We start from the raw sequence: 16,167 nt of genomic DNA, 5'->3' as shown, positions 1-16,167 counted from the left end.
TTTGCGTACCTGGGCACGCCCCTGGCAAAATCTTCTAGGCCTCCAAACCTAGGGAATCTCAGCACAGTGGAATTGCCTAGAGCTTTGTGGGAAGAGAACATTTTCCCTGTATTCTCCATTAATTTTCACAAGTTCATAAACTGGGCTTAGATAATTATTTCCACTGTCTTCTTTCTCTATTTTTTCTCATTATGCAAAGGCAAACCGGATTTTGAGAATTTTTGCTTGTCTCTTATTTTACATCATTTTTCATGGTTTGATTTTTAGGCCAGATTTTTCCTTTGTGTTAATTTTATTATTTTTACAAAGGGAAGAAAATGTGGAAGAAGATTTGGAAAAAAAAATTTTAATGTCTGATCTAAGAATAAGAACAATCATTGGAAATTTATGTTCCAAGTTTTCTGAATTAACACAAAATGGTTTCTGAACAACTACGCAGATGACAATTTCAGTAACCATTTTCAGTATTTATAATTTTTAAAAGTCTGCTATTTTAAAAAATTCAATCTGATTAGACAACTGGCCTGAATCCAAGAAGTATGCTGAAAGCAAGAACTCAGAAACACAAACTAGTTTTAAAACTTAAAAAAGAAATGTTGATAAAGAAGGCAGAGAGTTCACAGGTAAGAAAAAAAGAAAACGTAATACAAAAGGTGATAGAACTTGACTATCAAGGTGAAAAGGTAATGAGTACAAAGTCCAGGTATGACATTTATGATTTTTGAGACAGTCTGTCTATATCACTTAAGCTTTGGCAACATCCCCAGACTCATAGAGAAGACTGAGTCATCCCTCATTCCTTTATTCTCTGTTAAAAAGGTGACCTGGGTGTATATTCTGTGACTGATTGTGCTGAACATGCTGAAAATCTGAGAATAAAAAGCCATTGACATCAGTTGTAAAGTGAGAAAGAAATTATTTCCTGGTTACGCATTTGGCCTTATCATACAAACTAGATTTTCCTGGCCGCCTGTTTCTTTAAATGGTCTTAAAGATGTGTTGAAAATATCTCACCTGTGCGACTTTTAGGGTTGTTGCTATGTGTGGGTTTGGTATGAACCAACAAGAATCTGAAAGTTATTTCTCAAGCCAAGAGACAAACTCAGATAATGACAAAGTTGGCCTGAGCTTTGAGTTCAAAAGGATCATGATAGTTTTGCTGAGCTCAGAAATAGTGGAGAACTTGAGGTAAAGTGAGTGCTAAAGCAAGAAAACCACTGACCACAGCAACCAAATAGCATCTAAAAATGGCCTGTAGAAACAGAGCATGGCTTTACCCAAATACTAATGCAATGCCCAGTCCTGCATTGAGGGACAACTTTCCACGAAAAGACTTTCCCCAATTGCTCCTTACAGAGAAAATTAGAAAAATGTTAAGTGATTTTAAAATTTGATCCATTTATATTTGTTCCTTAGGTGTAAGTTATAAATATTGAGATTATCAATGTATTTATGTTTGATGGAAGCTTATCTGAAGTATATTCATTAATTTTGAAGTTAACTTTTATTGTTGTCCTTCATATTCCAAACATGAAGAGCATTAAGTCAAGCTAATTTTTTTCTTTCTAATATAAAATAAAAAATAATAAAGCAATAAATTAAAAAATAGACCTCTTAATTCAGATTCCATTACTATTTGTGCTAATCATAGAGGCTTTTCTTGTAGCTTACTTTTGTTTTACATAGATGACATATATATATAGATTACATATATATATATAAAGTTGATAACACAAGAATTATAATTTCATGGAAAATATTAGCTCATTTACATAAAGAAACTGTAAATGATATAGAGTATAGGTTTTTTTATTTAAAACTTTTCAACTGGTCTGTTTATTAATGCGGAAATTCTGACTAGGAATTCCATTTAAAATTATTCTTTTTTAATAATAGATAAAATGTATTGTGCACTCCTCAAGTATTTGGTACTCTGAATACATTATTTTATTTAAGACTCACAATAACCCTAAGAAGCAGGAACTAACATTATCTTCATTGAACAGGTGCAGAAAATAAGGCAAAGAAGTTAAGAAACTTGCCCAAGGTCAAGTGGTAGGTGGTGGAGTCTGATCTTAAAGCTGAGTCTGCCTGACTTGGAGCCAAAAGCCTAAAACACAGTACCATAAACTTTTCATTAGTCTCGGTATTACTTTATGGACGACAACAATAAAAGCACATTGTTTTTATAGTAGTCTATAGTTAAGAATTAATCACAAATTCAAACAGACTTTTCTTATTAGTTCCAATTACTAAGCTTTTAACATATGTTAGCTAATACTCTTCCCTCAAACCTCAAAATGTTTTTGCAATAAAATTTTATTCATGTTCAGTTAAAAATCCCATGAGATTTACTATAATTTTCCATTGAAGAAAGACATTAATATTGCAAGCTAAGTTTAGAACCATATATCAAGAGCCTTAAAATATTTACATCCTATAACTTAGGAATTCAATTTCTAGAGAACTTATCCTCCAGAAATAGTTAAAATACATATAAATATTTTATTACAAACATAGTTATTTATATGTTTTTATAAAATCAAAATTTGGAAGTAATAAAAATATATTGAGGAATGGTTAAATAAATGATGGCATTGCCATTTCAAGTGATATTTATAAAGAGCTTACTATACCATGGAAAAACACTTGAGTTATATGTTTATTTTAGTTAGTGTGTGAAGCAGAGAAGCAGGGCATTATAGAGTAAGCAGTTAGTCACAACCATGTAAGATAAACTTCCCAGAATCGCAAAATTAGAAGATACCAAACATGTTTAAAATGCCTTTATATTGTACTCTTATTTTTCTATATTTTCCAGTTTAAAACAATTTGCACATACTAATTTTCAAATGAAAAAACACATTTTAATTTTTTTTAAAAAAGTTATAGGCCAGTAAGATGGCAGAATGAGAGCTCCCCTGCTTGTGTCCCCCACGGCAACAGTACTTTGGTCATCCTCAGACAAAAGTGCCTTTGTGGGAGCTTTGGATCCAGGTAAGAGGTTGTGAAAGCCTGATGGAGCCCAAGATCGTCGAGGGCCGTTTTTAGAAGGCACGCCCACACCCAGGCGGCAGGCGCACTGACCGCGGTCCCAATGACGGGCCCAGAAACAGCCTCTTCTCCCTGTGGACTTGCTACAGCCCCATTTGGCCTTGGGCCTGCCAACAGCACCATTCCCCAAGGGACTCAGGAGGATAACTGGGCCTGCCAACCTCAGTCCCAGTTGTGGGCCCTGAAGTGGCCTGTGACCCAGCTCCAGTCCCTCTGGGCCACAATCCAGAAGTAGGACCCATGCCCGTCAGTGACCCTGGAGGAAGGCCCACCAACCTTGGTCTGATGGTGGAGCCTGAAGTGGCCCTACAGCTTGGCTCTAGCCCTTCTCAACCGTGGTCTGACAGTAGTCTTGACAACCCAGGGACATGATGGGAGACGTGGTCCTTCACATTCCTGATGGTGGGCCTGCTGACCTTGCTTTGTTTACATATCCTGAAGCAGCCCTGTGACCTTGCTCCAGCCCTACTTAGCCATGGTCCAGAGGCAGTTCAGCTCACCCAAGAACCCAGCAGGAGACATGCCTCCCCACACGCCTGGAAGTAGTCCTGCAGACCTCAATTCCAGCTGTGGAGCATAAAGCAGCCTCTCACCTCAGCTCAGTCCCTCTCAGCCATGGTCTAGGGCAGTCCTGCATGTGCAGGGATCTGACCAGTGACCCAGCAGGATCTCTCCCGGGAACGTGGTGGGAGACACACCTGTGTATGTGACAACAGGCCGGATATCTGCAGACCCAATTGCAGACCCTGAAGTGGACACTTGTCCCAGCACCAGCCCTACTGACCAAGGTCCTGGAGCCATCCACCCAGAGACCAAACAGGATCCACGCCCACCTGAGCCCCTGGTAATAGGCCCACCAACATCATGAAACACCACTGCGGACCTACACCCCTGAACAACCAATGGATCAAAGAAGAAATCAAACAGATCTTGAGACAAATGAAATGGAAATGAAAATGGAAACACATACCAAAGCTTATGAGATGCAGCAAAAGCAGTTCTAAGAGGGAATTTTTCAGTGATAAATACCTACATTAAGAAAAAAGAAAGATCTCAAATTTACACCTATGGGAGCTAGAAAAAGAAGAACAAACTAAGCCGTCAGTTAGCACAAGAAAGGAAATAGCAAGGAAGAGCATAAATAAATAAAACAGAGACCAGAAAAACTTTAGAGCAGATCTATAAAACTAAGAGTTGGCTTTTTGAAAAGGTGAACAAAATTGGCAAACCTTTGGTGAGACTAACCAAGAAAAAAGAATAAATACATAATATAAATAAAATAATAATTTTATAATAAAATAATTTAACAAAATTATAAATAAAATTATAAATGGAAGAGGAAACATAACTGATACCACAGAAATATAAAGGATCATAGGAGACTACTATGAATAATTATATGCCAACAAATTAGATAACACAGAAGAAATGGATAAGTCCCTAGAAACATACACCTCTCAAGACTGGATCATAAAGAAATAGAAAATCTGAAGAGTCCAGTAATGAGTAAAGAGATTGAAGCAGTAATCAAAAATCTCCGAACAAAGAAAAGCCCACAACCAGATGGTTTCACTAGTGAATTCTACCAAACTTTTACTGAAGAATCAATGCTAATCCTTTTCAGACTCTTCTAAAAGATTAAAGAGATGGAAACACTTCCAAACTCTGGTTATGAGACTAGCGTTACTCTCACACCAAAGCTAGATAAGGACAGTACAAGAAAAGAAAATTACAAACCAATATCCCTGATGAACATAGATGCAAAAATCTTCAACAAAATACTAGCAAATAAAATTCAACAGCACCCGAAAAGTATCATACACCATGGTCAAGTGAATTCTACGCCTGAGTTGCAAGGATGGTTCAACATACACAAATCAATAAATATGATATACCACATTAGCAAGGTAAAGGATAAAAATAATATGATCATCTCAATAGTTGGAGAAAAAGCGTTTGACAAAATTCAACATCCTTTCCTGATAAAAACTCTCAACAAATTAAGTATAGAACGAATGTAGTTCAACATAATAAAGACCATATATGATAAGCCAACAGCTAACATCATACTCAGTGGTGAAAAACGGAAAGCTTTTCCTCCAAGATCAAGAACAAGAAAAACGTTCCCACTCTCACCACTTCTATTCAAGATAGTACTGGACATCTTAACCAGAGTAGGCAAGAAAAAGAAATAGCAGGCACCTAACTCAGAAAGAAAGAAGTAAAACTGTCTCTCTTTGCAGATGACATGATCTTAAATATAGGAAACCCTAAAGATTCCACCAAGAAACTGTTAAGAGCTAATAAACAGATTCAGTAAAATTGCAGGATACAAAATCAACATACAAAAATCGGTTGTGTTTCTCTGCACCAGCAATGGACTATGTGAAAAAGAAATGAAGAAAACAATCCCACTTACAATAACATCAAAAAGAATAAAATACTTAGGAATAAATTTAACCAAAGAGGTGAACGGAATAGGTACACTGAAAACTATAAGACATTGATGAAAGAAATTGAAGAAGACACAAATAAATGGAAAGATATCCCTTGTTCATGGAGTGGAAGAATTAATATTGTTAAAATGTCCATTCTACCCAAGGCAATCTGTAGACTCAATGCAATCTTCATCAAAATGTGAAATACCTTTACATATATCTAATGGAATATAATGTAATATTATATGTTATCGATTATATTTATGTTATGTATTCCATTATAATATACAATATATCCTGTTTTATATATAAATTATATCATTTCATATATATGTATAATATTCCACTATATACATATAGTAGAATATTATTCAGCCATAAAAGAGAAGGAAATCCTCCTTTTTCTGACAACATGGATGCATCCGGAGGACAGTATGCTAAATGAAATGACAGACAAGACAAATACTGTATACTCTCACTTACATATAAAATCTAAAAAAGTAAACTCACAGAAGCAGAGAATAGAGTGGTAGTTTCTAAGGACTGAAGGTGTGGAGGTGGAAATTAGGAAATGATCAAAATGTACCAACTTTCATTTATAAGACAAATAAGTTCTGGCCATCTAATATACAGCACAGTGACTACAGTTAATAATACCATCTTGGGGCATCCCTGGTGGCGCAGTGGTTGGGAGTCCGTCTGCCGATGCAGGGGACGCGGGTTCGTGCCCCGGTCTGGGAGGATCCCACGTGCCGCGGAGCGTTTGGGCCCGTGAGCCATGGCCGCTGAGCCTGCGTGTCCGGAGCCTGTGCTCCGCGACGGGAGAGGCCACGACGGTGAGAGGCCCGCGTACAGCAAAAAAAAAAAATGCAAAAAGAACTTAAATGGACATGGCTAAGGCCTTTCTCAACCTCTGAAAGGCCGCCAAAAATAAATAAATAAATTTATTTAAAAAAAATGAATCGAAACACACTTTGGTAAGTGTTTCTCTAGTTGGTATGTCCGTGTCCAAATCTCTTTATCTTTCTCAGTCTCTTTTCCCACGTGAGGCAACATCAGACCTCAAACTACTTCTCCCCAGCCTCTTTCTCAAGCTCCCCCCACCTCGACCCTAAACTACCACCCAGAACCTGGGAAGAACTGGATCAGTTCCTGGGATATTGCTGGTGGGTTTCGTATATCAACTCTGATCTGAAGAGAATCCATGTCCAGCCAAGAGAACGTTCAGTTCCCATATTCCACTTGGTCCTTAGTCTCCCCACACCAGCAAAAGTTTTCATCAGCTAAGGTCTCCTTGTTTTGTGTGTGTGTGTGCGTGTGCGTGTGTGTGTGTGTGAAGTGGACATCTTTCCATTAGAAACTTGGCACTGGCTGAGGCACCAATTAATTTTGCATAAGTTGCCACTGCACCATTAGAGGCTAATCCGTTCATTCGTAGCCACAAGGCATTGTGTTAGGGTCACGTACATGACTTGTGCCTCCAGCACTATGGATTTATTTAGTCCTTAGCCTCTAGTTCCTGCAGCTGTGTCCTTTCAATGACTGCTTTATGGTGGCCAAGAGAGTTGAGGTCGCCTGCCAGGACTCTGAGATCTGGAGGAACACATGGACACATTATTCCTCTACTCTGAAGCTATCCAATTCCTGTTCCGGTCAGATGGGGAGATAGTGGGAGGATATCTCTGAAGCAGCCCAGCACTTACTGTTGATGATACTACTCATGCCTGATATTACTGCAAAAGAACAGGCAAATTTATCCTCCGCGTTCTTCAGTGGAAGGTTAATTACCAGTGAAAGTGTAATAATGCAAAACGTAATTCTGAATGTAGCTCCTGGGTTTCTTTGTAAGAACCGTTATGGAGACATTATTTCTTTTTACTCTAAGACTACGCATTGGATCCAGTCTGCTTCAAACAAGAAGCCAGGAAAGAGGGCTTGCTATGCTAATTGAATACTAATTAGGCTTTTGCTTAAATTGTTGTGTGTTACAATTATTTGCAACTATATTTTTTTCTATATTTATGTTGAGGGGAAAAAAAAATACCTGAAAGGTAGCAAGATTCTTACTTAGCCTGAATATCTGGAAGAAAGTATCTTTCCACATTTTTTGTTTTTTTTGTACTTGTAACATTTGTAAAGGGTTTTGTTCTGCACTAAGAAAAAGCAAAATATCATCATCATTATTACTGGCCTTTGTTCACAATGGATTTCATCCAGACTCTAATCAGTTACTCTGTGACTAACAATCTGAGTCACTAAGTTTCACATGTTTATGGATTTCAACACAATTCCCAGGCTGAGCGTTTTTTTGTTTATTTTCATGTTTCAGGACTCAAAAAACTAAATGCCCTTCCGGATTTCGAATGTGGTGTCACTGAGTGACTGGCTCTGAACAACTCAGCACATAGACTGAATCACTCCTTCAACAACAGATTAACATTGGCAAAAGGTCAAGAACTAACCAAACTGGCAAAAGGTTAGTATATACTTTTAGGACAAAGTCTTTAGCCTGGTGGAGAATTCAGGTAAACATAAATATTTGTGTTTACACCATGGTAATGGTACTAGACAGTTTCAGAATTGAAAATGCAGGAACCTCCAACTAAAAGGGGATTAAGAGAAGGACAAAAAAATGCAAGTATATTTACTGGTTATTAACTTTGTAAAGATCTACGTCTTTATCCTTACAGCTTCTTCAAGGGAGTATCAGAAAATGGACAATCTGAGCTAAAATATCCTTTTTTATGGAAAATTCCATTATTTTAATAATTTTCTCTTTCTACTGTATCCATTCTCATACCAGTCCCATCTTGTCCCTAGATTATAACTGTCTGTGGTTGGTCACCCTACACCCATCTTAAAAATGCAATTACCCTCTCATTTTCCATCAAATAACTTTATAAACATTTGGTCACACATTGTCACAGCATCTCCAATTAATAACACAGTTATTAATTAATTAATAACAGTTTTATAGCACTCTTCAAAGGATCCTCTTGCATGTTAGCTCATGTTAATCTCATCTTCATATGCAGTAGAGCAGAAATGTATTGCCTCTCTCACCGATGAGAAAATTGAGGCATATTGATGGATGTAATTGGCTTAGCCTCAGTGGCTCACGTCATATGGATTATTGCTAGAAAAATCAGAATCCTGGTCTGAAGCCATTGCACTAGACACATAACAGAAATTTGATATTTAAAAAGAATTTTTGCCTCTGAGTCCTCATATGCAAGATTAAGAGTAAAGTCTGGACAAATGATTTGTTATTCTTGGGTATCATCGGTTCTTGCAAATGCTATTTGTGATATCAAATGTATATTGTATTACATTAATGCTGTCCGAAGTATAGAAGTATAAGTAGATCACACAAAATGTTATCAAAATATAAAAAGATAATAAATAAAATGAATTTAAAAAAATGATTTGTGCATCATTCTGTATCCTTCATAGGATGTCCTATGGGTCTCTACGGGATGTTCTTGAGTGTGCATTCTTAAGATTCCTGTTGTCATTCAAGTAAGTGACTTTTTTTTTTTTCTTGTGAACCTATTGGATTTTACATTTAATTAATGGCCTTTCTAAGGAAAGATTTATCTACCATATCCTTTACATCTTCCACAGTGCCTGGGCTGGGCACAGTAGTAGCTTTTTTGTGTGTGTGTGTGTGGTACGCGGGCCTCTCACTGTTGTGGCCTCTCCTGTTGCAGAGCACAGGCTCTGGACACGCAGGCTCAGCAGCCATGGCTCACGGGCCCAGCCGCTCCGCGGCATGTGGCATCCTTCTGGACCGGGGCACGAATCCATGTCCCCTGCATCGGCAGGCAGACTCTCAACCACTGTGACACCAGGGAAGCCCAGTAGTAGCTTTCTGATTTCAGTAGAGCAGCTACATCTGTAACCTATTTTGAAGTTTCTTGTCCCTAAGGCCCATGTACCAACACTGAGCATCCTATGGGTAAATTTGATTTTGCAGCAGTAAGACAGTGGGATTCCTTAAGGCATGGTTGGTGAACCATTGCATCACATTCACCTGAGTGTCTTGGTGCAGATGTCTGAGTCTGAACACAGAGCTTCTCCACCATAACCTACCGAGTAGGCGGGTGGCTGCCTCCCCAAAAGAGTCTTCTGAACTCTAAAGTTGGATCACCACTTTTCAGTTTCTGGAAGTTTTAATGACTTTGGTTGTGAAGATGCTTCCTGGGCCTGGTCTTTGACAATGAAAATAGAAGATGGTCCCTCACCTTTGAGAAAAGAGGTCAGACTATAAAAATGGCCCGAAACACGGACGTCTGCACTTATCGAGAGAAAATGTTTACCTGTGCAGGAAACACTGTCTCCCAGTTTATGAGAGCCAGCCCACAAGCACAGCACCTAATTTCAGCAATCCACGAGGCTGCCTTCCTTCCACGTGCTGGCACATAGGAGAGGACAAACAGGGCTGAGCGTGGCCATGTCGGAATGACTAACATTTTTCCAACCCAGAGTGACATTACTGATTGATAACTATTTTCCCCTCAAACCAAGCAAAATCAGCATTCCTCTCCCTCCCTTGTGCCGGACCCGAAGATGAACAAAATAGTCTTTCGGAGGGGCCCGAGTTCAGCTCGGGGGCTTCAAACCTGAGCGGGGCTGCAAAGGATGAGGCGGGAGGGAAAAGACCAGGGCAATGAATGCATATAAAGGGAGGGCAGGGCCCTTGAGGAACAGACAAAGAACCGGGACCCTCATTCCGGGGAAGGCTGGGATCAGGGGTTGAATTAACAAAAGATTCATGAAAGAAGGCTTCTGAATCTGGGAACAGCGATGGCATTAAGCTGCAACCTGAAACAGTTAAAATCTGACCATACGTTCTTACAAAAGTGGCAAAGTAGATGATGTGTCAAAACTTCTCTCTTTTTTTCGCCCTGAAAGGGGTAAAGGAAAGGCCCTATTTCCCAGTCTACATCCTGTAACCGCGGGCATGGTTCAGGGACAAGCCACCGCACGGCTCTTTCAAGCTCCTCCTGGCTGGGCAGTTCGAGGATTTTAAAAACACATCATAGCTTCGCCCACAGCCGTACTTCGAGAACATCCTCTACTGCAGGCTCTTTCGCGGATTTACTTGGGATAAACAGCGCCTGAAAGTCAGCAGGAAGGACTCAAGGACCTTGTCAGCCCGAAAGCTGGGACGACAGACCCAGGGAGGCGGGGGACCTGGGCACGCTTTCTGTTCCTGTAAAAACCGAGCCGCGGGCAGCCTGGGTCTCGCGGGTCCCCGCGGGGCTCGGGCTGGGGGCTCGTAGACGGGCGGTGGCCCCAGGGGAACACGCGCGGGCGCCCGGGGGACGGCGCTGAGGTGGAGAGGACGCCGCTCCGCAGCTGCGCCCCGCGCCCCCGCCCCGGGCCCCGCCTCCCCGCCCAGCGCCCAGCGCCCGAGCAGCCGCCCGGGTTGGGGGCGCGGGCCGAGGCGCTGGAGCCGCGCCAGGCGTGGGGTCGTCGGCGCGCCGCGGCTTGGTCGCCCGGCGGCCCGGGGAGGGGCGGGCCCCCTCCCACGCCCTCCCCCCCTCCCCCCACCCCTTCCCGGCCCGTCACCATCCCGGCTTCTTCCCGCGCGCTTCTTTCCTTCCCGCTTTCCCCGGAGAAACATGGCCGGGAGCCGTGAGGAGGCGCCAGACTACGGGCGAGGCGTCGTGGTAAATGCAACTCCGGTTTCGGGGCCGAGTCGCGCGCTCCCCGCTCCTCCCTTGTTGGCACCCCCCCTTTTAGATTAAACGCCCGAAATGCATTCGGGAGAGAGCGGGCCACGGCTTTGTTCTTCCCTCCCGACGGGATCGCTTCCATCCTCCCCCTCCCCCAGCCTGACCCCCCGCTTAACATCCCTTCACCCCGTGTCCTCAGTGTCCCCCCCGCCCCCCCGCGCCAGGAATCCGCTACTCCCGCGTGAAGGCCGGGTGGCGCCGGCTCCCCACTCTCGCCGGCCACCGGGAGTCACCCCCGGGCGCCGGGCGGGCCTGCGAGGACCCCCGCGGGCCGCTCTTGTGGGCTTCCTTCCTCTCGCGCTCCCGCCTGACTCCTTCAGCGCGGGCTTCACGTGCTGTTTTCAGAAAGGGTACTGAGGGCGCTCCGGGGCAGCCAGGAAGTAAAGGATCTCTAGTGGACGGAGCTTGAGCTTGGAAACCCGGGCGAGGGCTCTTTCTGTGGGGCCTCTGCGCGAGCTCAGGACACGCTAGCGCCGTCGAGCGAGCCTCTGGTTCGTCAGAAGGGAAGCAGCGCGCTGGGCCCGCTGAGCCAACTAGAGAGGGTGTGTACAGAGTAGCTAGTAGTGCGTCCGAATGAGAAGGTAGGGGAGGATGGGGTCCCAGGCCAGAGCCTCTTTATCCCTGGGGATCCCTCGAAGTCAGCCAGCGCCCGGTGGGTACCCATCGCTCGGTGGGTACCCATCGCTCGGTGTCCTGGAATCAAATCTGGTCTTGGCCTATGGCCGCTGGCTTCGGCTTGGTTTAGAATGGTCTCTATGAAAGGTGGTAGTTTTAACGTGTCAGGTTTAAAGTGATCTGTGGGTGCGGTGTGGGCTAACTTGCTACATTAAGAGTCTTTGTTCAGGGATCAGCCTGTAATGCACAGATAATCTGTGTGTGACCGGGAAGGGACTACAGGAGTAGTAACGTTCTGCTAGGAAACATCTCACAGCCTAACCGATCTGTTCAGGTTGAACCGTGTTGCCCAGTATTAATTTCAAAGCCGGGCCTTTCCTTCTTAAAGGAGGAGTTCATTTACTTATTCATTCCACTCATGTTGACTGTCCTGCTGTGTTCCAGACCGTGTTCTAGGCTCTGGGGAAACAAAAAGCCCTGTGTTGGTGGAGCTTACATTCTAGAGGGGAGCACAGGCAAGCAGTAAGAAAGCAAATACACGAAGAAGATACTTTCAGAGAGTGATATGTGCAGTGAAAAGACAAGAGCAATGAGACAGAGAGTGGTTGGCGGAGGCCTGGGGGTGCTGCTTTAGCTCAGGCAGAGCAGCCCCTCTGTGACATCTGAGCCAAGACCTGAAGGCTAAGCAGGAGGTAGCCACGTGAAGACTCTGAAGAAGGGTCTTCAAGACAGCGCCTGCCAAGGGCAAAGAAATCATTACATTCTGAGAAGGAATCGTGACATCCAGTTTATGCTTTAAAAAAAAAAAGGTCATTCCAGTTGCCATGGAGAGGATGGTCAGGCCTAGATTTCGGGTGAGTTGGAGGGGGATGAAAATTCTGGACAAGTTGAGTCTCTAGTGCCTGTAAAGCCTATGGGTCAGGATGCACAGGAGGCAATTTGAAACTCCCGTTTGGAATTCAGGAGGGTGATTGGTTAGATTCGGAAATTGTCAGCAAATAGAAAAATATCTGATGCTTGGTAGTGGATAGGGCTGCCCAGTGAACATGGAGAAGAAATGTGAAACTATTGTTAAGGGTAGAAAGCCCCAAATGTAACAGGCCGAGTGTCTGGGAGAAGCCAGAAAAGGAGACCAAGAAGGAGTAGCAAAGTAGGAGAGAGCAGACGGGGTGGTAGGTGCCTAGGGAACAGAGTTTTGTGGAGGTGAGGAGAAGAGGTCAGCAGGAGGGACAGATGCCTCAGGAAGAGGAAGTGGCATCAAGATGGAAAAGACGAAGCCATCAGAAGTGAGAATCTTTTAAACAACTATTCCATCAGTAGAATGGTTAAAATATAGTACTAGTATCTAATAATAGATAGTCTTAAAAATGAATGAGGTCAGTCGATATGACTAATAGGAATGGTAGATGGTTAAAGTCTAAAAAGCAAATGATGGAACAGTAAGTAGCCCGATCTATCACTGCTAAAAGAAGCTTCCTCAAAAGCAAGGTAATTTGGTGAAAGATGCAGGAAGGTTGTGAGAGGGTCCACCAAGGCTGGAAATAATCAAGGTATAATGGAGATCATCCCTGCATTTATGTCATTCTCTCCAGTAGAACTTGGGATAATTACATTAATATCAAGTTGGATATGGGCAGGCAAGGCAAATTCAGAATGAATTCAAGGTGCTGATGGAAGGGTCGAGAGGAAGAGGAAAGCTTAGGAGGGTAGGTATACTGGGAAAGCAGAGAGCGCTCAAGGATGGGTTGGAAAAAATCAAAGGGAAATTTTAGTACCGGTGGGTAAGGGGGCAGGTAGTAATGGCAAGTATTTATTGAGCGCTTACTATGTGGTTTTCCTGTATGATTCATTTAATCCTCACAAATCTTTGAGGTAGGGATATTATAATCCCCATTTTACAGAGGAGGAAACTGAGGCAATGCTAAGCAATCGCCAAGGTCACATGATTAGCAGATGGCAGAAGTTGAAGCCAGCTTTCCAGCACTGTGCTACCTGGGAAGCTGTGCTTCTGGAGAAGAATGTCAAAGGGGAGGCTGCTGGGACGGACGGGATGTGGCTAAGGTGGACTAGAGGCGAAGTCGTTTGAGCTAAGGTAGGTGAAGTTACTACAAGATGGAGTAGCTAGAAGGATCATCAAGGTGTGTATTGGAGTGTCCAGAAATGAGGTGGAGAAGTCAAGTCTGAGTTGGTAGAAACTTGGTGTTAAAGATGGCAAGGGACATAGAGCCAGATGACTTGAGCCTAAAATGAGAAATACAGTTCGTGCAAGAGAAGGGAAAATGAAGAGACTGAAGACGGCTCTCGCCTACAAATGGCTTTCAGTCTACTTGGGGAGGTAGGACATTAGTAGATTATTAACAGTAAATGGGAGCAAGTGCTAATTACCAAATCGGAGATGTACACCCTGAGTTCGGAAACTTTGCTCAGGATAGACTGGCTGCCAGTGTCCCCCCTACCACCCGCACACACACACCTCAGCTGGTATATCTTTGTTGCTTCTCAGGGAGAGAAAAGATTTCTCTACCTCTCTGGTCTTTGGGGATCAAGTTATTAGATATGGTTTACTTTTACAGAACCATTAACAAAGAAGCGTAGTTAGTGCCCTACACATGTGAGTTTGGTAGGAGTAAGGAGAAGACAAAATCTGAAATGATTGTGCTTCTGTTATGGCATCTCCCTCCCCCTCCCCCCATGGAAACGACTTTACTAGATGTGATGAGTTTCCCCTTCCGGGTACAGAACCCCCCACAGAAGAGGAAGGCATGCAGGATACAGGATGTTATTTGGTCTGTGGAGCCCCCCTTCATTCCCCTGGTAGCAGAACCTGGGACCCTTCTTTGAGGACACAGCTTCGACTCAGTTTCTCAACGTGTGGCTCTGAGGCATCCCTCACAGTGCACCCCCTTCCCTGGCTCTGGGGCTGGACCAGTAACCCCAGCTGGGCCAGTTGACGTTCTTGTCTGGGATTCCCAGAAGCAGAACTGTGGGACGAGACTCCCTTCCTCTCTAACAGTGGACGGGTGGATGTGAACCTGAAATTGGCGGCTGCCGTGGTCACTGCCTGAAGGAGAGAGTAGGGCCCAGGCTTTGGGGCTTAGCAGCAGAGAGGAGCCAAGGTTAGCTTTTTTTTTTTTTTTTTAAAGATGTTGATGCAAATACATTTTAAAAAATTAAAAAAATTTTTTTGGTTGCTTTGGGTCTTCGTTGCTGCACGTGGGCTTTCTCTAGTTGTGGCGAGCGGGGGCTACTCTTTGTTGGGGTGTGCGGGCTTCTCATTGCAGTGGGTTCCCTTGTTGCGGAGCACGGGATCTAGGCGTGCAAGCTTCAGTAGTTGTGGCGCGTGGGTTCAGTGGTTGTGGCTGGCGAGCTCTAGAGTGTAGGCTCAGTAGTTGTGGCGCACGGGGTTAGTTGCCCCGCGGCACGTAAGATCTCCCCGGACCCGGGCTCGAACCCATGTTCCCTGCCTTGGCAGGCGGATTCTTAACCGCTGCGCCACCAGGGAAGTCCCCCAAGATTAGCTTTTTGTATGTGTTTCCAAACTATTTTTCTCCCTAGGGGATACAACTTGAAAAATAAGGCAAGACATATTCTAAGCAAAAAAATTTATTTCTGATGACTTAGAAAGAAGGTCTTCAGTATATCTTCCAATGGGGAAAAGAGAGTCCGAAGGAGTTCCGGGGTTTGGATGTGGTGTAAAGCGGCTCAGTGTGTTTGTCACTTCCCCAGCTTGGCCATATTTTGCGTCTTTGAACAGAGAAGGCATTGTTCTGAATAAACTTAGAGCATATTATCTGTGAGACTGAAACTATTTAAAGACTTCTTGTTTTGATTTTTCAAAAAGCAGATGAATAACATAATTATCAGCAGTTCCTAGCAGCCTCCATTCCTTCAGGTCTAGGACGCATTTACAATGCAATTTGTATGCACTATTAAGGATAAACCCGTGGTTCCCTCATTTCTAATTGTCTTTTATCTCTACAGTGAAAACTCACTATTTCAGACTCATTGGGAAATAGGCTGGTTTGGCTGATAGGATAGTTTTAGAGAAACACGTTGCTTCTACTTTGAAATTTACAGCTTTAGCTAGGGTAATAAAACTTTGGCAGGTAGGTGTAAAGCACTTCTTTAAATTAATGAACACATGTAATTTGTAAGTAAACTATTGATGTTTCAGTACATCTAACTGGTTAACATTTACTGCAGCGTTCTGTAGACCAGATACTGATGTAAGAGTTTTATGTCCATTATCTATCTTATTTAATCCTTGAAATAGCCATATGAGGTAGGCATCGGCTCCATTTTATAGATGAAAACACTGT

The 16,167-nt window shown here is 43.1% G+C and overlaps 1 protein-coding gene across 8 annotated transcripts in view; it reads left to right on the top strand.

Annotated features, from left to right (window-relative positions):
• Positions 1-7,869: 7,869 nt before the first annotated feature.
• Positions 7,870-16,167, top strand: part of PRTFDC1 (phosphoribosyl transferase domain containing 1) — a 100,157-nt gene continuing 91,859 nt past the window's right edge. Inside the window, exons 1-2 of one of the 8 annotated variants that reach the window (XM_033852453.2) lie at positions 7,870-7,968; positions 8,946-9,011. Coding sequence is in view for 5 of the 8 variants with exons in the window: in XM_033852457.2 (XP_033708348.1) it covers positions 11,120-11,167 (48 nt within the window). In the remaining 3 variants the exon portion in view is untranslated. Of the gene's footprint in view, positions 7,969-8,945; positions 9,012-10,844; positions 11,168-11,220; positions 11,776-11,838; positions 12,703-12,743; positions 14,184-14,861; positions 14,965-16,167 lie in introns of those variants that run through there. The other 7 variants (XM_033852457.2, XM_033852456.2, XM_019933430.3 and 4 more) reach the window with 7 other exon arrangements.

Source organism: Tursiops truncatus, chromosome 2 (assembly GCF_011762595.2).
Source record: "Tursiops truncatus isolate mTurTru1 chromosome 2, mTurTru1.mat.Y, whole genome shotgun sequence".
In the NCBI taxonomy this organism is placed as follows: Eukaryota; Metazoa; Chordata; class Mammalia; order Artiodactyla; family Delphinidae; genus Tursiops; species Tursiops truncatus.
Note: the sequence above shows the minus strand (reverse complement) of the source record. Positions and strands in the feature narration are given on the sequence as shown.